This window comes from Silurus meridionalis, chromosome 1 (genome assembly GCF_014805685.1).
Source record: "Silurus meridionalis isolate SWU-2019-XX chromosome 1, ASM1480568v1, whole genome shotgun sequence".
In the NCBI taxonomy this organism is placed as follows: Eukaryota; Metazoa; Chordata; class Actinopteri; order Siluriformes; family Siluridae; genus Silurus; species Silurus meridionalis.
This window is the reverse complement of record NC_060884.1, coordinates 18,050,050-18,075,739: the sequence shown is the minus strand read 5'-3', so window position 1 is coordinate 18,075,739 and position 25,690 is coordinate 18,050,050. Positions and strand designations below refer to the sequence as shown.

General features: G+C 37.9%; 2 protein-coding genes across 7 annotated transcripts in view; both read right to left on the bottom strand.

The window, feature by feature from the left end:
* The window catches only part of LOC124391659 (copine-9-like), an 88,159-nt gene extending 80,552 nt beyond the window's left edge, over positions 1-7,607 (bottom strand). For 4 of the 5 annotated variants that reach the window (XM_046858369.1, XM_046858386.1, XM_046858377.1 and 1 more), the window contains exons 1-2: positions 7,201-7,607; positions 53-93 (exon numbers count right to left, since the gene is read on the bottom strand). In XM_046858369.1, coding sequence (XP_046714325.1) covers positions 53-93; positions 7,201-7,277 — 118 coding nt within the window. In that variant the 5' untranslated portion in view covers positions 7,278-7,607. Of the gene's footprint in view, positions 1-52; positions 94-7,200 lie in introns of those variants that run through there. The other variant, XM_046858397.1, reaches the window with a different exon arrangement.
* A 518-nt stretch (positions 7,608-8,125) lies between these two features.
* mtmr14 (myotubularin related protein 14) lies at positions 8,126-25,003 on the bottom strand. 2 transcript variants are annotated; one of them, XM_046871181.1, is made up of 19 exons: positions 24,620-25,003; positions 23,475-23,623; positions 20,153-20,261; positions 19,865-19,940; positions 19,364-19,424; positions 18,278-18,400; positions 17,911-17,984; positions 17,756-17,826; positions 17,177-17,251; positions 15,822-15,888; positions 15,584-15,669; positions 15,271-15,347; positions 13,958-13,994; positions 13,767-13,837; positions 12,898-12,950; positions 12,580-12,694; positions 12,274-12,450; positions 11,098-11,256; positions 8,126-10,368 (listed from the first exon to the last, which is right to left on the bottom strand). In XM_046871181.1, exons 1-19 carry the CDS (start codon positions 24,737-24,739, stop codon positions 10,188-10,190), a joined length of 1,881 nt encoding a protein of 626 aa, XP_046727137.1. In that variant the 5' UTR covers positions 24,740-25,003; the 3' UTR covers positions 8,126-10,187. The 2 variants fall into 2 exon arrangements, with proteins under 2 accessions (XP_046727137.1, XP_046727223.1); XM_046871267.1 differs by lacking the exon at positions 11,098-11,256.
* Between the last annotated feature and the right edge of the window lie 687 nt (positions 25,004-25,690).

Here is a 25,690-nt window from a genome sequence, read left to right as displayed (position 1 = left end):
AGTTTCCTTGAAGAATTTCTTGCATACGAAATGATCAAAATAATCCACTTACCAGGATCTGATTTCGAAAAAGTGTCCATGTCCAGTAGACTCCTGCACAAATGAACAAGAAATAAATATATATTACACAATGTAATAATTAAAACCATTTCATTAGACACTGCTTTATTAATGCATTCATGCGTTAAAATAACCTTTTCACAAACAATCTAATAGTGAAAAAAATTGAATCAAACAGTAAAAACACTGCAGCTTTACTGTCAGTGTGAACATTTTAAAGGAAACAAATTCAGTTTCAAAAAGGAAATTTATGTTCAGTGATTGTGGGTATGGAACAGAGGTGGGAAGTAACAAAGTACAATCTACTGTACTTAAGTAGATTTTTCTTGTATCAGTACTTTACTTCGTTATTTATTTTTCGGACAATTTTTTACTTTCACTCATTAAATTTTTCAGACAAATATCTGTACCTTCTACTTACATTTTCAAACCAGACTTGTTACTTCAGTTTTAATCTATTTGGTGAAATGTCAATAGTTTTTCCTCCCATTCCGCACTGCTTTCATTGTGCGGCTTTTTCAATTTACCACTGGTGTATCATTTCCTGGCTCTCACACACCACAGATGTAGGCTAATTTACAAAGCTAACAATAAGAAAGCCAGAGGGCAACAAGAAATATGGCTAACGTGGATGAGACAGAGGGAGTCAGCGATGTAAACATGACTGAGAACATATTAATATGATGTGAGGTCCAGTTACAGTACCAGCATTACACTAAAACAGGTATTAGTAATGGCAAGTTTTTACTTAAGTATATGTCAGTGCCCAAAATTGTAGTCAGTACTTCAACTTTCACCAGAGTCTTTTAAAACATGAGTATCTGCACTTCTACATATGTGAAGGATGTGTGTACATTTGCCACCTCTGGTATGGAATCTTATGCTAGCAGTAAATTAAGGTTTCTTGTGCAATTATGAGAACATGTTGACTTCCCAGGTCAGTATGAGTTGTTATATAATAATAACATTTTGTACTGTGTATATACTCTCTTTTCACTTTATCCTTTTCAAGGTCTCAGTGAATCCAGTAACAATTTGTGACAAGGTTGAAATAAATCAATAGACAAATACATATATAAATATATAAATAAATATTAGACTCTCTAATCCACCTTAGCGGTGATTAGGGACTTTCAGTCTTCTTGGATATGATGCCAAGTTGGAACACTTTAATTTTGGGGTCTTTTTCCATTAATCTCTGCTAGATTTCTGTAAGCATCTCTGGGTTGATAAGTTCCTTGGATGTTCAGTTTGGTTCCAGTTTAGACACTAAATGGGACAATTTATAATCAACATTCACAGTTTTGTCTTGAAACTTTTGCTGAATGTTTTGGGTGATTATCTTTTTGTAGCATTAATCGTTACTCCAATCTTGAGATCCTGAGGATTACAGAGCAGGTTTATTACAATATGTCAATCAATACTCTGTTGAACTTTCTGCTGCTAAAAAAACTGAAAAAATCCTGCATGATTCTGCCACCATCATGCCTCACAGTACGGAGAGAATTCCCGGTGCGATATCTCACTGCACAGGTTTCCACCAGGCTGGGTTATGTCTAAAGATTGGCACTTAGGCCAAACAATTAAGAATCCATTGCTTCCAATGTCCTGTGAGGTACATTTCAGCAAACTCCACTAAGGAATCCCACATGCTGTGGAAATGTCTCTGTTTGCACCATAAACATTGTAAAGTGGTATAGAAATGCTTGTCCTTCTGGGTCTGTAGATTTTTTTGTATTCCAAGACTATGCCTTATTTTTTGTAGCTTCATGAGGAAAAAAATAAATGAATCATGCAACCTTTTATTTTTAAGGAGGACAAACCCAAAGATTAGGCAACAGCCCAATCATCTAAATTTATCTTTATTTAACATCCACATATACACGTCTTGAGTTGTTCTATCCCTGTAGGTAATTTCCTTTAAACAAGGATAGAGCTTTAGGATGAAAAAACCGAGGCACAGCAGCCAAGCCCCATGCATATTCAGCGTAACCAGCTTTCCCCTCACCTCATAGCTGATTTTACAGCTTATTAAAGCTAAAAGAAACCATTTACCATGTTAATCAGTAAACAATGATAAGCAATAGTGTGTCTGGGTGAAATACAGAATCATAATGGTGCATGTATATGAAGGTCTGACACTCTGCATTAAAAACAGGATACACATATATGATACTCTAGCAACTGAAACAGTAAATATGTGTCACATCTATCACATTTAAAACACATAGATAATAATTAATTTGTTTATAATGTCATAGAATACAGACTGGGCCATTTGAAAACAAAATATTACTAATGTGTTAATGTATATAATTAATAAGATTAATAAGTGACACTTTTACAAACCCGATTTCAAAAATGTTGGGAAACTGTACAAATTGTAAATAAAAAAGGAATGCAATAATTTACAAATCTCAAACTTATTTTTTATTCACAATAGAATATAGATAACATATCAAATGTAGAAAGTGGGACATTTTGAAATGTCATGCTAAATATTGGCTCATTTTGGATTTCATGAGAGCTACACATTCCAAAAAAGTTGGGACAGGTAGCAATAAGAGGCCGGAAAAGTTAAATGTACATATAAGGAACAGCTGGAGGACCAATTTGCAACTTATGAGGTCAATTGGCAACATGATTGGGTATAAAAAGAGCCTCTCAGAGTGGCATTTCCCCAATGCTGCGGCAAAAAATAGTGGAGCAATATCAGAAAGGAGTTTCTCTGAAAAAAATTGCAAAGAGTTTGGAGTTATCATCATCTACAGTGCATAATATCATCCAAAGATTCAGAGAATCTGGACCAATCTCTGTGCGTAAGGGTCAAGGCTAGAAAACCATACTGGTGCCCATGATCTTCGGGCCCTTAGACAGCACTGCATCACATACAGGAATGCTACAGTAATGGAAATCACAAGATGGGCTCAGGAATACTTCCAGGAAACATTGTCGGTGAACACAATCCACCGTGCCATTCGCCGTTGCCGGCTAAAACTCTATAGGTCAAAAAAGAAGCCATATCTACACATGATCCAGAAGCGCAGGCGTTTTCTCTGGGCCAAGGCTCATTTAAAATGGACTGTGGCAAAGTGGAAAACTTTTCTGTGGTCAGACGAATCAAAATTTTAATTTTTTTTTTGGAAAACTGGGACGCCATGTCATCCGGACTAAAGAGGATAAGGACAACCCAAGTTGTTATCAGCGCTCAGTTCAGAAGCCTGCATCTCTGATGGTATGGGGTTGCATGAGTGCGTGTGGCATGTGCAGCTTACACATCTGGAAAAACACCATCAATGCTGGAAGGTATATCCAAGTTCTAGAACAACATATGCTCCCATCCAGACTTCATCTCTTTCAGGGAAGACCTTGCATTTTCCAACAAGACAATGCCAGACCACATACTGTATCAATTACAACATCATGGCTGTGTAGAAGAAGGATCCGGGTACTGAAATGGCCAGCCTGCAGTCCAGATCTTTCACCCATAGAAAACATTTGGCGCATCATAAAGAGGAAGATGCGACAAACAAGACCTAAGATAGTCTTACCAGCAGCCATATCACCCTGTAGCCCAAGACAGCTTGCCCACTGAAGCTAAGCAGGTTTGAGCCTGGCCAGTACTTGGATGGGAGCCCACCTGGGAAAAAACAGGTTGCTGCTGGTAGAGGTGTTAGTGAGACCAGCAGGGGGTGCTCACCCTGTGGTCTGTGTGGGTCCCAACACCCCAGTATAGTGACGGGGACACTATACTGTTTAAAAAAAAAAAAAAAAAGCACCGTCCTTCGGATGAGACGTTAAACCGAGGTCCTGACTCTCTGTGGTCATTAAAAAATCCCAGGATGTCTTTCGAAAACGAGTAGGGGTGTGCCCCGGTATCCTGGCCAAAAACTTGCCTGCTGGCCTACTAATCATCCCCTCATATTAATTGGCTACATCACTCTATCTCCTCTCCACTAATATGCTGGTGTGTGGTGGGCGTTCTGGCGCAATATGGCTGCCGTCGCATCATCCAGGTGGATGCTGCACATTGGTGGTGGTTGAGGAGAATCCCCCCTTTCATATGTAAAGCGCTTTGAGTGCTGCAGAAAAGCGCTATATAAATGTAACAAATTATTATTATTATTATTATTATAGTTAATCAACTAGAAGCCTGTATTAGACAACAACTGGGCTGTGTAAAGAAAAAACTTTTACAGTGCTTAATGTGACAAATAAAGACTGTTTCTTCTCCAATGCAATGGACTTTCCCCTCTGGTTACATTCATGACCATCTTTGAAATTGTACTCTTTGTTCTGCCAATGCCAGGCCAAAGGATTTTCCTAAAGTTGTTCTTGTTAACAGTTGTTTAAAGAATGACTAATATCCACTCATCCTTCTCTCTCTCAAAATAGTCTGATTTCATTTTAATTGTGCAACATATGCGTGAGACCAAGATCCATCTGTTGCGCAGACACTGGGGTTAGTGCACATTCTGATTACACAGCCGGTGGAAATAAAAAAATATACATAGACCCGACAAGTGTTTTTGTGATTTATGTTGAGATATCCAGATGATAAAAAAAATGCATTCTTTTTTTCACATTAAATAATAAAAATAAAATAAATTCAGCAAAGAACTAGACACTTTTTCATTGAGAGACACAACGGAGAGACAAGTTCAATTTTAATGACTGCAGACAGTGAAAAAAGTCAGATACAACTGAATCCCTTTAATGTACCCTTTCAGTTTTAGAGATACTGTGACATTGTGCTTTTTGATTTATTGTAAGGCTTAGGCATTTGATGTTTCATACAATTTCTTGCTGCTTCACTTTCACATCACACAAGGGCAGTATCTGACATGGTAATAAAAATGTGAAAGAAGAACTAGATAGATGTCCTGCAAAGAGCTGATGTGCATATAAATGAACAAGACTCCTTATTCTTATAATACACACATCAAACTTGAATGAAATGGAACTTAATCCCTCTGAGGGTGAATGACAGATAGGAAATCTGTCTGGACCTGATGGATGACATCTGTCCTGAAAACAAGGAAACATAAGCAGACTCCACAGGGAAAATGGAAAAAAATAATACATAGATATCTGCCCAGAATGAAAAATCTGACAGTGGTGTGCAACAACCTGCCACTGGCTAAAAGTGGATACATTTCTGATTTTAAGGCATGTGTGTGTGTGTCTGTATAGATAAACATGTTTGAAAAATCCTACCATACCCATGAGACATGATGAAATCTGTAACTGTGCTTTGGCACTACTTTATGTGTGCCCTCACTGAGCACTTTAAAAGGAACACCTGTACACCAACTCATTCATGCAATTATTTAATCAGCCAATTGTGCAGTAGCAGTGAAATGCATAAAATCAGTCAGACACGGGCCAGCAGTTTCAAATAATACTCATGTAAGAATGGAAAAAATGTGATGTCAGTGATTTTGCCCATAGCATGATTGCTGGTGCCAGACGGGCTGGTTTGAGTTTTTATATAACTGCTGATCTCCTGGGATTTTTACCCACAACAGTCTGTAGAGTTTACCCAGAATAGTGCAAGAAAGAAAAAACATCCACTGAACGTCAGTTCTGCAGATGGAAAAATGGCTTGTTGGTAAGGTAGAGGTCAGTGGAGAATGGCCAAACTGGTTACAGTAACTCACTCTGTACAATTGAGTTGAGCAGAAAAGCATCTGCAAAAGCAGAATGCACAACACATTGAACCTTGAGGTGAACTGACTACAAAAGCAAGTCAGTAACAAAAGTAAAGGCTGTGGTAGGAACAGTTTCATGGTTGAAGACTGGAAAAAATCGAATAAATCTCCATTTCGACTGAGAAACACAGAATTTTGAAAATGCATCCCCTCATGAACACAATTTCTCTTCTTCTAATGGCTAATTTGAGCATGATAATGCACTATATCACAAAGCAAAAGTCTTCTCAATCTCATTTCATGAACCTGACACTGAGTTCACGGTTCTTCAGTGGTCTTCCTAGTCACCCGGCTCCAAATCCAATAGAACACCTATGGGATGAGGTACTGTACAATGTGAGATTCACAGAATAAGATTACACCTGAACAATCTGCATGAATTGCATGACCAACGTGCACCAGAATCTTAAAGGTTTGCTTCTAATATCACCTGGAATTCTTGCCATGAATAATTGAGGCTGTTTTAAGAGGAAAAGGAGTCCTTCTAACCAGTATTAGTACAGTGTTTACAATAAAAAGGGCTGAGACGCTGTGGATTTAAACGTTAAAAAAAAAAAAAACATACAGGAGGACATTACTTTCCACTATAGGCAGGCGGCCACACGTGCACACCCAAGCACACAAACACACACCTGATGCCCTGTTGTCAAGCAGCCTTAGCTGAATCCAATCATTCATGGGAGGGAAATGTGTGTGTGTCTGTGTGTGTGTGTGTGTGTGTGTGTGTGTGTGTGTGTGTGTGCGCTTGCATGCTTTATGCAGCCTTCTCTAAGCTTTGAAGCATTCTCTAGGTCCTTCACCTGGGAGCATAGATATATAGTATACCATGAAAATTACATACTGTAATTGGACTTTCATTGCCTGTGCATGACAGGCAATACACGGTATTCAGGAATATATGATACTTTTCTCTTGTAAAGGTACAAAAGTGTATTCTTGAGGATCTCACCACAGCTATAAAGAATGGTATTAGGTCAGTTCTGAAAGGACTGACTTGAAGAACCTTCCAGATGCATTGAAATCTAGCAACAACAACAACAACAAAAAGTTCTTCACAGCCAAAAAGGAAATTATCACAATGGTTAATTGTTAGGGGAATATAAATGTGTTGAACACATACACACGTGTGTGTGTGTGTGTGAATAGAGTGAGCGCGTGGCGTGGACAGCAGGCGCACCCCCATATACACCTACACCAAGGCGAATCTTGCAACACAAACACCATCTCTTTCACAAGCATCTGTACACAATAAATATACAATAATCCCCACAGACAAACCAGATTAATCTGTTCATGAGCAAATTCGCATTCAGTTCACTAAGTTCATTAATGATGGGGCAAAATGCAATAGATCGATGTCTCTGTTAGAGCGCATTAAAGTAGAGCCCATCGTCCTGCTGCCTGTAACACAGTGTACGCGCGGACTCACCTGCACGAGACTGTAACTTCAATCTTAGTTGCCGGTACCGTAGAATGGAGCGGGTCGAAGTCCCCAATAGAGGCCATCGTGACACTCGGGAATGTTCAAGATATTTGCAAAAACAAAATCCCAAAGTTTTCAATTTTCCATCCGACACTGTGTATAGGTCTGTTTCAGTGTAACGAAGGGGAACGCGGCGGTGATGCAGGCAGGACTGCGACTTGACTGGGGAACGCGGGGTGTAAGAACGCGCTACCTGAGTGACGCGCCGCCCCGCACCACAGCGTCCATGTGTCTCCTCTGGCTGAGGAACAAAGCAGACACTCACTCAGGGCGCACACTGAACAGCGAGAATACACTCACTCAGGTGAAATGCAGCGCGCCTTTATTAAAGCATTAGAAACTCCCACATACAAATCAACAGACTTACAAAAGAGTTATCATATCGTACGCCTATGGTTAAGGTTTTTTAAAGGATGTAACTGCTGCTGTTCTTTTGGTCAGCCAGCAGGTGGAGACAGAACCTAAAAAAAGTTCAACGTTTGACACTCAAAGTTACGTGTGTGAGGTCTTGATAGCATGTGCGCCTCTCACATTCCTTCCAATAAAAGATGCTTCAAAAGAGACAGTTATATTTAACTTTTTTTGCAGTCATTGACATTAAACTTGTCTCTTTGTCTCTGTGTCAATAAATGTGATAGTTTTGGCTCTTTTACTATAATATATATTTTTTGATCAGCTGTATTTCTGAAAAAGAAAATGACACACTTGTCTGGACCACTTACATTGTTGATTTCAACCAGCTATGTAATCAAAGGGCTAAGCTAAAAATCTTTGTTCAATATCTTCCAAGTAATACAATATATAATGTTAGTGGGAAAAATCTAATTAGACAATATTGTGGCTCACAAAGCGGAATTAAAACAGACAAACATAGTTTTAATTTCTTCATTTATTTGCACTGGAAGAGCATCTGTCCCATATCTCCTCAGCCACCATAATGAGATATTAAGGAAAATAAAAACAAACAAAAACAACACTGTACAAAGAGACAAAGAGTGCACCACTCTCTATAAACAGAACAGAATGAGGGTGAAAGAAAATTGCATTCAATTGTAGTTAAAGGAAAAGATGGTCAATAAAAGGTAAATATGCAAATGTGAAAAAAATAACCCAATGGTTAAACTTGGTGAAAACTGAATTCTGAAAATACTTTCGAAATAAACGAAGCAATGGGAAAAACGTGTCATGCAAGGTGCTTAACTGCTATTGCTGTTGAAATTTGCTATAGTGGTTTTAATGGCAGGTATTTATTTTGAGTGTGACAAATGTTTGTGTGGACTCACTTATCTGGAGCAACATTATAGGCAAAAAGAGATCCATAATAATCAGAGTGACCGGAGACACTCTAAAGCTTTCACATTGATCATTACAAAGTTCTGCCATTTAGTTACTGAGTAACATGGAGAGGTGGAGGTGCAGTATAAGTCTTAAAAAAACAAAACCATGTCCAGATTTGCATCCTGCCTGTCCCGAGACAAATAGATTCAAATGGAGCAAGACTGAAGACTTTAAATTAATAAAAATGAACATGTTTAAAATTTTGTAAAGGTACACACCGCAATTCTAGGTAGAAATCACCTAAAATGTAGCCCAATAATAGCAGAAAGGAAGGCACAACATGTGGTGGTCCTGAGGTAAAATAAAAAGGCCATCAAAACCATTTGGCATTGAAAACATAAAATCCCAAGTGTTAAATTTCAAGTGCTGCCTTGATTTCATATTCAACATGCAACCAATCACCGCCAAATATCTGAGCATCACTGGCCAAACCAAAATCATTCAATTAGTTATTAAAAAAAAAAAAAAACAATGAAAAAAAACAACAACAAAGACCTGGAGCAGCTAAAACTAATGACATTATATTGTACATCGTGGGGCTGCTGTTTCGATATTTCACAGATGTATAACAGCACACAAGCATTGCAGAGCCAGGAGTAAGAGAATCACTTCACAATAACAATCGCGACAAACTGTGTCATAAATACACTGTTGAATTAACTACAAACCCTTCCAATTCAGAAGAAAATTATCATCCCTCTTTCACACTCTCCCCAGATTCAAACATGCTGCAGTTTTTACTTGTTATTTACACTTCATATTATAATGCTTTGTGGTCGTGTTTAAAAAAAATCTTAAGACAAAAATCATGAACAAATCAATTCAAACTCATTTTACAAAATATGTTTATAGGTTCGTAGCCCCCAAAACTGTAAAGCTTTTGAGGTCAACATAGAAACTATATTGAAACAATTTGTTCATCACTACATATTCTTGTAGCAACAATATAGCTACAGCAATAGGAAGAGCTAAAAGAACCCTTTTTCCCTTCGTTATGTTCATGCTCAGGCTCTCAATCATCATGCCATGTAAATGTAACATACATAAAAAGCGGAAACTACAATAAACATATAAAAAAAAAAGAATAAAGACAAAAAAGAAAAGAAAGTAAAAATTTACCAAAGGTGCCTCAACAGTCAAATTCGGCATGTAAAAACTATTAAAAGCAACACAGAAATAAAAGGTAACCCCGGCATTTAAGTTTGGCACGTTGAAGTAATGATGGAATGGTGTGAACATAGTGAAGGGAAACAGAGGGCAACGAACAATAAAACAGAAGTAGCAGATGAGATGAGTTGAGTTTTGATTTTGAAATTGCATGTAATGACGCACAGGAGCAACGTGGTGCATGGGGATTTTTGAACACTGATTTCAGAGAGAGATTATTATAAATATGGACTACTTGTTCCTGGATCATGGGATGATGAATCACATCAAATGGAGGGCTCAGAGATAAAAATGATATAAATTGTCAGACTAATGAGACCAGCAGAAGCAGGAAACATTCTCTTGGTGATTCACTGCTACCAAAGCACGAGACGGATAGTCAGAAATAACTGAGGAAAACAGGACAGAATGAAAAGTGGGAGCTGAGTTCAGACAATGGTATTGGTGCCTCGGAGGCCAACACCACGGGCAAACTGCTCCAGCAGACCAGAGATGGCTCCGGATGGACTTGGAAAAGAGGACTTCAGCCCCACCGTGGAGCTGTAAGCCCCCAGGAACAACTCTCTTACTGCCTCCAGTCGAGCCTGCCTCTCAGATACAAATGTACACCTACAGAAAGAGGGGGAGGGAACAAAAAATTGAGAGATGCAGCATAATTTTAAAGTGAATTAAAGGGAGAAACCAACTGCAGTGTTTGCTTTGCCATTATAATCTTGTTTCCATCAAGAGAGTTTTATTACAGAGCTGGTAATGTGGTTAAATTGCATTTTGTAATGAACAAATAACTGGAAGCATCTCTTGTGCATCCCGGTCCTCCCTGCATTCTACCATGAGGAGAGAGGGATGGATGTTCTTTGCACACACACTACATGCCCTGTTAAAGAGACACATTCAATTTGCCTGGCTGACTGAGCGGAAAGTGTAGCTCAAAGGGAAAAAAAACAAGAGAAATAAGCAAGAGATGGAGAGAGAAACTGCTCGTTCATGTCTTCTCGTTCCACTTTGAGCTCTCTACATTACCTCATTCTACAGGCTAATTATTTAAAAAATGTATATATGTCTTTGATATATTACTTTATGCACTGCTCATACATTAGAAATCCCAAAAACATGAGCACATGAAAACACGTTTTTTCCACCTGGAAAGAATCAAACCACCCATACTGTAAATGAAAGCTTGTACACGCAAGACAGTTTTTGCAGCAGCCCTCTCACTCGTTCAGCCCTGAATCGCTAGGCCATAAGAAGGAGGAAAGTAAAAGAATGGAGGAAAAAAAAAAAAGGGAATGGTCAACAGAAGAAGGGTGAGGTAGGACAGAGGAAGCATGTGAGACTCACATGCGGCCGCTGGGCCCCTCATCTTGGAAGCTGAAGGGACGGAGTGACTCCAAAGGGAGAGAAGCTGCATCATGGATGCTTCCACAGCCTGAGACAATCTGCCAGCTACCATACTCTGTAGATATAGAAGACCCCGAACGAGCATACTCCACCATGGACCTTAGAAAAAGAAAGAAAGGCACAGAAACACAGAGAAAAGGCCTCACTTGCAATTAAGTCTCTCACATGATTGCCAAGGAACATCAAAACAAGAAAGAGAGCGAGATAAGGGCTAAACTGCAGCAGATGGATCAAAGATGGAGCAGAAAACCATAATTACAAAGATAAGGAAGGGGGAAATAAGAAAAAAAAAAAGGTTGAAAGGATGCTGGGGTGGAAATGAGGGTTGGAGCACTAGCAGGGCGATGAGAAGAGTGAAAGGGCTCCAAATTTTAGCCAGAAGTTGTCAGAAGTCTATTATTTAGAGAAATCCATATGTATCTTACTGTTGGAATTTTTTTTTTTATAAATATATATATATATTAGGAAAAAAATTAATGTATAAGTCAAGGCAAAAACGTAAGGCGAACATGGGTACCCGAGTACCCAGTACCCCTAACTGAACAAAGATGTGAGGAAAGCTCCCAGCTGCACCACCATAAGCAACATGTGTATTGAACAATAGAACATTTTAGCTTGAACTGTGTTTAGTTCCAGGTCAAAACCACCTTAATAACTAGCATACTGCCCCAGAATCACTTTGCCGACCCATCATCTGACCAGGTTATTTGGTTACTCAACGATGAATGGACCACAAAAATGTATTAAAAACTACAGTTGTGCACCTGCACAAACCCCTAAGGTTGTGGAGGCCTCTGCTGGCAAAAAGATGTCCTAACAGTGATAGGTGAAAGTTGCCAAAGCAGACCACACCACCATCCAGGGGATCCAAGCTCGTACCAGGTCTAAACAATTTTCCTCGTACTCAGACATGGAAAACGCTTAGTCACTTCGAAGCTTAAAAACTAATAAACATCAAACAATACACTCTGCATTTTACTAGATGCAGCCATTGGACAGTGTCAAAACAAACACACCGCTGCATACATTTGTCAAATTGATACAAAATCTATCAGATAATATACATTAAAAAAAAAAAAAAAAAGACAACCATCATATCCAGGCATATTAATTTACCTCCTCTCTGGCACAGCCAATGGGCTGCTGCCTGCACGCATAAATCCATGCTCTGATTGGTTGGAGGATGAAGAGCTGGAAGTCCTGCCCTCTGCAAGTGGATGAGGTAGTCGCTCCTCAAATGGGACCGAGCGATTCCAAAGAACGGTCTGAGGAGACGAGGTCATAGCTTTCCTACTGTGAAAGGCAAACACAAATAAATATTATTCAAAACTGGTAGAGGCCTTGGTCGTTCAAAACATATTAACTGGGGTGTCGACATAGCGGGCTATTCTGAAAGCAAACAAAAATAAAAAGTATTAATACCCGCTAGAGATCAGGTCCACAGGCTCAGCAGAAAGACTGGAGGGAGCAGCTGTATCCTCAGTGATTAATGAGAAATCGCTACTCAAACTGGTCATACTACCTCTGTCTCTGGTCTCTGAGAGAAACAAAGAAGGGATTTTGTTTAAAGGTTTGTAATTCCACTTAAAACAAATAATTGAAGCAATTTCTACAGTTTTCCGCAATGCGCTATGCTAGCAAGAATTTGATCCAAGACTTTCTTTTTTTAATAAAAATGAAAGGAAATTTTCGGGTAAAAACCCTCTGTAGTGAGTGGCTTAAATAAGGAATTAGACGTACGTAGCTGGCAAAGGTCATCCACTGTGAAATCAGCGAACTGAGAGTTTTTCCTCCTATAAAAAAAAGATGATGTGTATGAAGAAAAAAATGTGATGAAATATGAAACTCAAAAACTCAAATAATCATAAAGCAAGTGAAAGGAGTATATGGGGAAATAAAAGAAAGCTGTACTCAAAGTCACTAAAACAAAAACACACTAAGCCTAAGTGATACAGGGGGAAAAGCACAGATTTGAATGTGCAGAATGATGCAGCAACAGATGGACACATCCATCCATACCAGTTTACACCTCAGTTACATAAACAGCTCTATAATTGATGCAGCTGTTGCGCTACTACTAAAAAGTCAACAAGAAAAAAAACATTCAGGGCAGTCCAAGATAAAAAAAAAAAAAAAAAAAACTGAGGACAGACGTATATGGAGAGGGGGAAGTAGATTTCAGAAAAGCTAATTTTTTTAAATGATTTCCCCCCCCAAGTTAACTATGAATAAAGAAGCACTTTCTGCCATTTCATTTAGAAAAGGAATGAAAATGGACAGTATGTCCCTTTATTTTTATTAAACTGTTTAAATCCATAATTGAGTAATTTTTTTTAATTATTTTCTAACCACACCTGCAGGTAATTGTGTGAGCACTTTTTATAGCTTTTTATTCATGAACAGAAATAAGTCAGATTTAATATTATTTATAAGTATAGGTGAGTCCAGATTCCATCCTGATTAAAGGACCTAATTTCCACACATGCCACCTAAATTAGCATTTGACTGTACAAATTTAAGATTAAAATATGATTTTCTCATATAATAATTGTCAAGATATTAAATATAATTGTTAAAAAGCAAAACATACCACTGGGTTAAAAACTCACCTCGGCTTCCTAATGACTGAGAAATTCTCAGACACAATGTGCTTCAAAAAATTGAAGCAAAAAAAGAAAATCTGCCAGAAAAACAAACAAAAATAAAAAACTGTGAATCAAATCTCTGAGTAACAGAATGTTCTAAAATTAAGAATAAAAAAATAGAAATGATGGTAGTTTATAGTGATGTTCAGACTTACTTCCTCCCCTTTAGAGAGACGATCAGGCAGCATGTGACTGCAGTGAAATTCAACAAAAAATAAAATACAACAATCAACTGGTGTTTAAAAAAAAAAGTGGGGTATTTTTGGTAACATAGATGTATATACAATATGGGATAATATATAACTACCAGTACACATGGGAAAGGGTGCAACTCCCACTAGTATACAGTGCATCTGGAAAGTATTAACAGCGCTTCACTTTTTCCACATTAAGTTAGAGCCTTATTCCAAAATGAATTAAATTAATTTTCTTCAAAATTCGACAGACAATAACCTCATAATGACAACGTGAAAGAAATTCTTAAAATATATGCTAATTTATTACAAATAAAAAAACGAAAACAATGACATGCACATAAGTTTTTACAGCCTTTGTAATGACACTCAAAATTGAGCTCAGGTGCATCCTGTTTCCACTGATCATCCTTGAGATACAACATAAGTGGCGTTCACCTGTGGTAAATTTAGTTGATTGGACATGTTTTGGAAAGGTAAACACCTGTCTATAGAATGTCCCACAGTTAATAGTGCATGTCAGAGCACAAAACAAGCCAAAAAGTTCAAGGAATTGTCTGTTACCTCCGAGACATGATCGTATTGAGGCACATATCTGGGGAAACTTCTTTCACGTTGTCATTATGGGGTATTGCTAGTAGAATTTTCAAGAAATTAATTAATTTAATCCATTAAAATGTAGAAAACGTGAAGTGCTGTAAATACTTTCCAGATGCACTGTATTAAGAATTTGTTCTTTATCTGGCCCTCTATCAGTGGTTATGTTTTAATAAGTTTAAATGTCACAAAGAAAAAGATATAACTTAGAAGATAATGGTATATCACCAGATTTCACTAACTGCATGAAAGCAGTAACAGAAACCATTAAAAGAATTCCATCAGTGTTTGCTTTTTTGTTAGGATCCATCTGCATATGGCCTTGTTATTTTTTGAAAGCAAATTTGTCAAGGTATAATCAAGGTAAAATAAATTTACTTCATTACTTCTCAGTGATCAAAAAAAATACTATTTTATATTTCTGCTGTTCTTGGAGTCTGAAGACTATTGATTTTTTTGCCTACTTTAAACTTGGTAATGACTCACTGCAACTAATCAATGAATAAACAAACAAATAAGTAGATAGCACATAATATGAATGCTACAGTATATGAAATGTCAGTTCACGAAGAATGCACCGTTTCCCTACCAATACTGTAAACTCAGCTCAACTAATTTTCACTTGCATTTATCAGCACCACATTTTGCAAATGAGGAAGCAAAAATGCAGCTCTTACCCAAAGAGGAACCAGTCATAAGCGATGGTCAGATATAGTATCTCAGCTGGTTCCAGGCTTGCATGAACAGCACCATCCTATGCCATTTTAAACACCATCACATTTTCTTAGCATTTTAAACTGACAAACTGATTTGAAAACTAACAAATAATATGTCTACAGACAATAAATAAAATAGGGACATAGTGAAAAATAAATACACGTACTACACACAGAAAAGAGAGTAGCATGTCAAAATGAGAGAGAGAGAGAGAGAGAGAGAGAGAGAGACACAAAGATAGGAACAGAAGAATTTATACAAATAAATACTCACAGCCCACAGTGAGAGTCTGAGGAGTGACACAAAGAGTGGAGTTCTGTCCCACCCTGATATACAGTGCACCAATAAGCCACTTTCATCTGCAACACACACACAGTTAACGTGACAATCCTCTCTAGTGAAACTATCGTTTGATAAACAGTGTATTCTCTGCACACGGAACAAACGTACACATAACAGATAGTTATCTGTAAAATAGCTTAAGATATAGTGAATGTTTCTATGTAAATACCATCACTGTTGATAATGTGCAGAAGCAGCTTCAGATAATTCTGCGTCTGTTGCACCAGGTCCCATGACTGAGAGAAACAGAAGGGCAGGCATCAGCAAGTGAATAAATGGAATACTTCGTATATGCAATACACTTCTCCCCCATTAATGAGGATATGAAGAAATGCAAATTCAAAGCCAAGCAACACATTCAGTGGGAAATCCAGGCTGCTCCCTAAACTGCAAAGTACACCCTAAATTGCCTACTTTCACCAACTAAGTTTTCAAGTCAAGAAGCTTTTATTGTCATTTCAACCCTATATAGTTGACGCAGTACACAGTGAAATGAGACAACGTTCCTCCAGAACCCTGGTGCTACATACAACAACATAAAGCTACATAACTGTTTTAAATGATTTAAACAGTAGCTAATTCGCTGAAACATGTACACTGTACCATTAAGCCAAATTTAATTCCAAAAATACCTCTGCCACACTTAATTTTCATATACCTTTTGCCACCTATATTAATGTGCTTGAGTGTTGAACAAATAAACAGATTCAACCATTATTAGTTGCCTCCTATAAAAGCTTCAATCTTGGAATAGACTGTCAGAGCATGGCATAATCGATGCCATCGAAAATACAACTGGAAGCTGCACCATCATGTTCAAACTGCATACATTTGTGAAGCTTTTTATTCCTGTCTTGTTAATAGAATGTATTAGAGAATGAATATTTCTTTGCTTTTTAATTTTAAACCAAGTCCACCTTGGTGGTTCAGAGTCTAATCTAAACAGGTCAGGTTAGGGTAATTAGCACGGCCCTAAATCGTCTAAGACCTACTACCCATGTGAGACAATTTAAATATAATAAAAATGTAAAAAAAAAAAAAAAAAAAAAAAAGGGTCATTCATAGTTTTTGAAATGCATAAATTCCTGTCCTGGAAGTGTCCCACTGGCTTTTTGTTTGGCTCTGTTGTTAAGCTTTAATGATAAATTTAATGTGTAAAATGTGGGAAGAAGCAGCATTTCTTGCAGCAATCAAAGGTTCTCTGCAGAAGCATTAAACTAAGTGGCAATAACACAGATATCAATTAGTGATTGTCATTTCATAATCTTCCAGCAGAGGGCAATACGATTTTTAAAAGAAAATGGGGCTTGGGGAGGGAGGGAGGGAGAGGGAGGGAGGAGGGAGGAGGAGAGGGAGGGAGGAGGGAGGGAGGAGGAGAGGAGAGGAGGAGAGGAGAGGAGAGGAGGAGGAGAGGAGAGGAGAGGTTGTCGATGTGTTGCAGAGAAAACAGGCTTGAATGCAATAGGATTGTGGCACTTAATGAATTGTGCAGAAAAACCTTCGCATTTGCATGTGTGTGTTCACCTGATATTCACTCCAGTCAATGTTCAGGTTCTTTGTGAAGCATGCAGGGATTGTCAAGGGAGCATCCACAAAGTCCTGGGGGCAAAATAAATACTGGCAATGAACATATTTGCTAACCCAATACATAAACTATAAAAGTGGTCTGTACTTCTGTTATTCTTTACACAAAATGACTTGCTTAGTGTTGTGTTAGTTTGTTGCCTAATGCTGGGTACCGTGCCACAGAGCAAGAATAAAAATAATGAAGAAAAAAAATTATTTGTTATTGACTTTTGCAGTCTGCAAGGAATTTTTTTTTTCTTCTTCTATGCCAATTTCCTACACTTGTTTCAGTCCCATTTCTTTTCCAATGCATCAATAAATAAGCTCCCATTGGTTCATTGAATTTTTATTAAACATGTAATTAAATTAATAATTATTATAGTATTATTATACATATTATAATAGTAAAATTAGATGCTCTTTATTGCACTGACACCACCCCACCAACCCCCACCCCATGAAATGGGTCAATGATACAAACAGATTAGGGACCACTTCAATAAATTAAATAAACTGAAGGAACGTGACTGGCTGTACCTGATTCCAGTTAAAAACCAGTCCCTCTGCTGTGTAGTCTCTGTCTTTGTAGTCCTTAAAGAACTCACACCCTAAAATCAAAACACAAAATCTGACATGGTTTCTACTCGACACCACGTGTTAGAACTTTATGTGGAGACAGAGAGGGCGTGTACCTGGGTAAGGCACGGAGAGCAAGGTAAAGTCTGCATACCGCTGCGCCTTGTCTACCTTCTCAGAGGAGGTGACACTAAAGACATAAAAATATATATATATATATATATATATATATATATATATATATATATATATATATATATATATATATATATATATATATATATTCCCCTTAAGATTCATTACATATGTTCTCGTAGAGATAAAACAAAGGTGATTGTGAATGAAACAGCCACTCAGACATATACAACTTCCAATTTGAAGTCAGTGAGTCGTGTGTGTGTGTGTGTGTGTGTGTGTGTGTGTGTGTGTGTGTGTGTGTGAGACAATGTGCGGTCATGAGAATCCACTTAGAACTGTACTCACTTGAGGCCAAACTTGACCTTCTTATTCTCCACCATGAGGTCACAGATGTAGCGCACAGACAGATACTTCAGCAGCTTAATATCTGAACCCCTCACTTTATCAAACAGCTGTGAATCACCATTTCTGCACATAGGCATAAAACATGAAGGCAATAAATAAATAGTAATAATAAAAAAAACTTACACAGAAGGACAAAGAGTTAAATGGAAATCAAATATCTGAAAACCAAAAAAAAAGCCAAATCAGAAAACAAGTCCAAAGGGAAAAGGCCATGTCGTGCATCTGATAACAAGAAAGAACAGTATCCTTCTTCTGATACTTAATATCAATAATATGCATGTGATATCCAAAATATATATTCGGTAGCTTTTTTTATATATATATTTTTCGCACCAGTATATAAAACAATGTTCCTGCACACTATTGTACGAGAGCTAATCAAAATGATTATGATGATGAGCTAAGAAAAACTTTCATTAACATTTAACTTATTATTTAAAAATTGTGGTAATTTCTCTTCGAGAAGTTTATAAATAAATTTAAGAAACATTAAATTTATAAAATTTCAATGCCTTTCAAAAATGTGAGATTATCAACGATGACATTGAATGAATCAGTCACAGAATTTGCAGGCAAATTGCAGTCTGTTGAGAAATCTTATACGCTTTACTCTGAATGTGACACTGCCCTGTGACAACAAAAGCATTACAAGGAGGCTGGCAGCATTTACATGCATCAGCGTAAGCACATTAGCCCGTGTAAGCACATGTTGAGAGCTCTGGCCTGATGGGCGAGTGCTTGGGAAATGGCAGCTGAAGGAATTAAAGAGAAACTTAGAATTAGTTTATTTAACAAATAAATAAATACATTCAAGCTATCCCCAATATGTAGTTTCATTGCAAAGTCAGTTAAACATGCAGTTTAACCGCCCTAAATTTAAAGTCTAAAGTTTTTACATGTTAAAAGTATAACTTCATAAAAAATATACATAAAAAATAGGTCCCTTTAGGTGAAGGCAGATGTGAATAAAACGAGGAACTGAACGTTTCTGTACAATCAAAAGAAATGTGTGTTTAGTGTTCCTACCGGACAGCGGAATCATCTTCTGGGACTTCTTCAGATTCTGCCCATGTGTCATCAGAGCCCCCTGTGGGAAGAAAAAAAAAGAAGCACAAAATCTCAATCTTGTGACTTTGTGAGTACCAGTTTCAGTTCCCTAACACAGTGCTGTTCACAGAGCAGTGCATCATGTGATGTTCAAGCACTGTTAACATAATGGATATATTTAGACAATTCAACTTTAAATCTCTCAATGACTGATTCATTTTCATACTGCTTTTAACTGCCACCTACACCTCATATTACCCCAATAAAACCAGACCACTAGAAAAGATTTGGATTAAGATTTTCATTTTGGATTTTTTCCTCATGTAATTACTTTATGATAAGGAAAGGAAGAGTCAGCGTCTTGTCGGGTTTCTTGCACTAGATGAAATGCACAGAGTAGGCAGCTGGAAGATGTGAGAAATGAAATGGATCATACTGCAGAGGTCTCACAGAGAGAAGACTTGTGTAGCGATACTGTACCTGAGAAGATGTAATTGTAACCAGTGCGTCCATACAATTCCCCCCAGCCTGCCAGAGTGGATGACCGGCACACATGCTACAACAGAGCACAAATATAGATTTGCACTCAACAGATAAATGATATACAAAAAGACAACGTGTGTGTGTGTGTGTGTGTGTGTGTGTGTGTGTGTGTGTGTGTGTGTGTGTGTGTGCTCAGCCAGTGTAAATTAAGCATGTTTATAATAAATAGTTATTTTCTAACATTTTCTTTTTAAAACATTTCCTTTCAGGAACATGTAGTTGTACCTTGCCATTGTAGAGGATAACCGGACAGACGAATCTTCCTCTACATCTTGCCATCTTACTGCGGTTCACCAGATCCTGCAACTTGTTGATCTGTACTGTACTCTCAAAACTAGAGAGAGGAGAAAGCATTTTGTTAGAGTCATTAGTTGAATGAAACCCTTTCATCCAAAAAACCCCAAAACAAACAAACATGATAAAGAGAAATGAACTTGAAAAGTATCTACAGTGCACTTAGATTGACCCCGCTGACCATGTGCACAAGCAACACCTGGACAGCAGCCAAGCCAAGCAAACAACAGGGAGGTCAACAGTCGGCAACCTTTTTAGTATGCCTCAAATGTTCTTAGAAAGAAAAACAAAGTTATAATCTTATATAAAATAATAATTCTAGACTTATTCCCCAGTCTTTACAGTCTTTATGATGATGATTTATAAACATGATAAATCCTTCCTCTATTATGGATGTTAATGGTTAACAGATTCTTAAAAATAAAATTCCAATCAGCAATATTTAATTGTGCTATACCCCGGAACACAAAACAATCCATGCAGTTCATTTTCGCAGCATACTTTTGCTGGATAATATTCTATAATATATAGTGTTATATATCTAATATTAAGTAGCTAACAAACATAAACATTACTTTATTGATCTGAATCATATAAATCATATAAATATAGTTAGACATAAAACTCTTAAAGTTTTTATTTATTACATGATGATTTATTACTTTAGTTACATTATGTTTAAATGAGCAAGAAATCAAGAAATGTTAAATAGTGATTTCTACTATTGATTTTAACTAAGGAGAAAATCACTGAAGGAAAAACATTACAGAATAAATAATTATATATATATATATATATATATATATATATATATATATATATATATATATATTTTTTTTTACCTCTAGAAATGTGCATATAAAAGAAAAGCACACAACAATATCATTTAACATATAATCTTTGTACAAGTACAAGTACAAACAGTAACCCACAAGCACTGACAATACACGAAGAGCGTTTTTTTATTTTCCTAAGCAGCAACAGTACGGATGACATGACAGCAACGTAATGCTGCAAGTATACATTACAGAGTAATAAGGCACTATCATTCTGAAGCAAAGTTTCCTTCAAACAGGTAGCATTTTGGCTCTGTGCCTAGCCATACTGACAAGCACCCAAGCACATTCTATCCCGTTAAAAAAAAATGTTTTATTTATTAATCCATGCTGAGAATACAACACAGTTTGTCAGACAAAGAACACCAGGAGAGAACGAGAAAGTGACAAATCCCAACACGCCCAACCCTAGAAATACTTTCTGTTATTATTAAAGGTGTGTAGTGAGTCTATTCTTATTCTACCTTTCCTTCTCCTTATTATAAGTAATATTATTATTTTACTTGTTTATCTGGTTAGATTGTTGATAGCAGCACATAGAACTGTCCGGTAAAAGGTTGTGAAAGTGTCTACGGAATATTCTTGGCAAATTTGGTCTAAGTTTAGCATAATTTAATGTATATACAGGACCAGTCAGAGGTTTGGACACACCTTTTTATTCAATGTTTTTTTTCGTAGTTTTTTTAACATTGTATATTAATACTAAAGGCAATAAAATGATGACAAATATGGAATATAAATAGTGAACAAAACCATGTTAAATAACCCAGAATATGTTTAATATTTTAGATTCTTCATAGTAGCCCCATTTTGCTTTAATAACAGTTTTGCACACTCTTGACATTCTCTCACTTAGTCACCTATAATGGTTTTCCAACAATCTTCCCAAAGTTGAGTACTTGCTTTTCTGACACTCTTTCTTTTAACTGATCACAAAACGAATCTCATTTGGATTTAGATTTTGGAGGCAAGATCATCTGATGTAGCACTCAATCATGCGCCTTCTTGAACAAATAGCTCTAGCGTAACCTAGAGGTTTGGGGTCACCATCTTGTTTAAATACAAATGATGTTCCACTAAGTACAAATCCAGATGGGGTGGCACGTCGCCGCAAAGGGCTGTGGAAACAATGCTGGTTAAATATGCCCTCAATATTTGACTAAGTCACCAACATCATCATCAGCAAAGCACCCCCACACCACCATAACTCCTCCTTGCTTCACATTGGGCACCACACATTCAGGAACCATTCGTACAGCCTCTTTATGTCAAACAAAGACATAGTGGTTAGAACCAAAATCCTCAAATTTAGACTGATCAAAATAGACAGTTTCTGCTCTAAATGTCAATTCCTGGTATTTCTTGGCCCCAAGGATATTTTTCTGCTTGCTGTTTATCCAAAGTAATGGTTTCTTTGTCGAAATTTAAAACCTGACTCACGCAGTCTCCTCTGAACAGTGGATATTAGATACATGTCTGCCACTTGAATTGTATATTGGTTATTTCTGAGAGTGTTTATTCTAATAAACGTGTCCTCTGCAGCAGAGGTGGGTCTTTTTTCCATGGGACGGTTCTCATGAGAACCTGTTTCATCAAAGTATTTGATTGGTTTTGGCGACTGCACTTGAGAATACATTTAAAGTTCTTGATAGTTTGTTTTTTATTGACTGACCTTCATTTCTTAAAGTAATAACTGACAATATATTTTCTTATTACTTAACTGAGTGTTTCTTGTGATAATATGGAATTGATTCTATACCCACCCTTACTCTGCACAAGACAACTAGTGGTCTAAAGCACATTCAGATGACAAGAAAAATCTCACAAATTAACTTTTGAAAATTCAAACCTATAAACAGACAACTATTCCAAGAGTTTCCAAGCTGTCATTGAAACGTGACTACTTTGCACGACTTAATTCTATACATGTTGTTAAATAGTTTGGATGTCTTCAGTGTTGTACAGTGATGAAAATAATTTAAAAAAAACGCTAAAAGAAGAAAGTGACCTTTTGACTGGTAGTGTACATGTTTATAAATTTGGAAATGTGTTTCCAAAAATGGCAAGCCAGACATCCCTGGATTCCCCAGAGTACAGAAACTGGAAAGAACCTATAAGACATTCTTGGCTGTCAGCTTGAAATGTTCAATTTGCAAAAAAGGCCAACAAACTGCAGCCAACATATCAGTTCATGCAAATTTATGGTACTGCTGCACTAAAGCACCTTATATTCACACTCGACATTTTCCATGACCAACCACAATTAACCAAATCAGAAGAACTCCTAAATACAATAATGTCTTTCAAAAAAATACCAAACTAAAGTACATTTTAAAAACATTAAAAAAAAATTTTTTGTGTCATTCATTACATAAACAACATACACAACATAATCTAAGTGTCTGAGGCTTTCTTACCTTTCTTTATTGGGCTCACTGCATTCATACTCCAGGTAAACGATGTGATTAGGGTAGTGACCACACACCTCGCCATTGCTGTTCTGAATCACACTGTACTTGTAATCACGGCCGAACAGTTCCAAGCATCGCTTCTCTATTCTCTCCACCTGTGAACACCACAAGGATTAAACACGGCACACACTCTGGGCATTGTAGTGTAGGAAATGTGCACACAGTACACAAACTGAGATCTAAGAGCTACAGAAATGATATTTGTTTTAGGAAGGAATATGTAGTAAAGAAGAATGTATTGTTTGTGTGAGATCATCCTGAAATCAGCTCGGTTTTATGTACTTTTGTGGGATTGTTTTTTACATTGATAGAAGAATAAAAATAGCCTTTATTTGTCACATATACATTACAGCACAGTGAAGTTTTTTCTTTGTATATCCCAGCTTGCTCGGAAGATGAGGTCAGAGCGCAGGGTCTACCATGATACAGCGCTCCTGGAGCACAGAGAGGTAAGGGCCTTGCTCAAGGGCCCAAGAGCCTATGACATTCAGTAACCCAGAGCCTTAAGCACTGAGCTTCCACTGCCAGCTAAAAATCACGAGATGCCCCAGTGTGATATTTCCTTAGTAAAACACTAAAGCTTGTGCAAACAAAACTTTCAATGAACTATGTGGATGTGTATGGTAAAACCCTAATGTCCTTGCCAGTGATGAAAGTGGCCACATGATTACCATCACTTTTCTTCCCTAGGAGAAATGTTGACTCGTGTCATGTGTGTCACTTGTGACTGATGGTACCAAATGTGTAAATAGTATATTGGGTGTTAGACTGCATATATCTTGATGCTTGTATTAAGTGGGTCATCTACAGACAGTGTATATTTTTACACTTGTCGTTACGAGTGTAAATGCCATAGCAAGTGTTATCTATAGACTATCATCATGTTCTGGATTAAGCTATCTGGTGTCAGTGATAGTATATGTTTATCCCTTACTCGTCCATGTGCTCTGGTTGATTTGGAAAGCAATTTGGGTTTGGACGTTTTAAAGGTTCTCTGTAAATAAATCAAGGTTGATTTGACTTCTGCTTGAGATTAAGTGTGTAAATGATATGCAGACTGTACAGATGCTTTTGCACACCCTTGTTCTTACCTGTGGGGTAACCTCCTTCGCTCTGTACTGAGTCTTGGAAAACAGGTCGATCAGATCCGCTATGTCCTCGCTCTTCCGCGCCGTCGCCCCAAAAGCGCTCATGCTGCCGGTGGCCATCATCGCGCCGCGGCCCGTCGCCTCGTGCTCGATGCGAACTCGACCACCCTCAAACAGCGCCGCTCCGTGAGACCGGGAGCCGCCTCCAGGCCATCCCTTCCCGGCCAGCTTCTTCCTCACCGCCCGCTTTAGGGGGCCGGAGCCGGGGAGACGTCGAGAGTTCAGTGTACCGGCGAGCTGAACCCTCCTCTACACTACTGGTCCGTTAACTAGCCGAGCGAGCTAGTTAACTAGAGACTCTCAGTGACAGCGACCGATAGCCCCCACACACACACACACACACACACACACACACACACACAAAGCTAGCAAACTGTCAAATATGTTCGTTTAGACGGCGGCTTTGTACAGCGGCTTTGCTTGAGCACGACGCTTCAGCTCGACTCATGTTTTCTCCACGTGAACATTCCCACACCTCAAACCCGGGAGAATAACCCACGCCACGCTTAGGAAATCCTGAGGACTCCCGGCCTACTCACGTTCTTCAATGTCACGTCTTCATTTTCTAATTAGAAACTCAATGCTGCCAAGCGATTCACATTAGTTTTTCCGTGGCAGAATAGTCACTGTGGTCAAATATCCCACAGGAAAGTAACTCTGACCTCCTGCAGTTAAAAGTCCGGCTGTTCAGCAGTGCAATCCGAGATCCAGTCATGCAACGGCAGTGAGTAGTAAACAGGAAACCGAGGCGCTCACGTGATCGGCACTTCCTCATATTTTACGTCATACGGCCAATCACACGTCACGCTTTCTCTCGGATTATCAACGCCTTGGCCCAGCACAGGTTATATTCATACAACAATGAGGTTGATATTTAAACAAAATACAAATGCATTAATCGTACAGAGACAAATACAAAACTCCTGCACTGAATAATTGGTATATATCAGAGACCTGCAGTCAGGAAAATCAGGAGAGGCAGGTGAGGCAGTGATGGGGCAATGCCTCACCTGT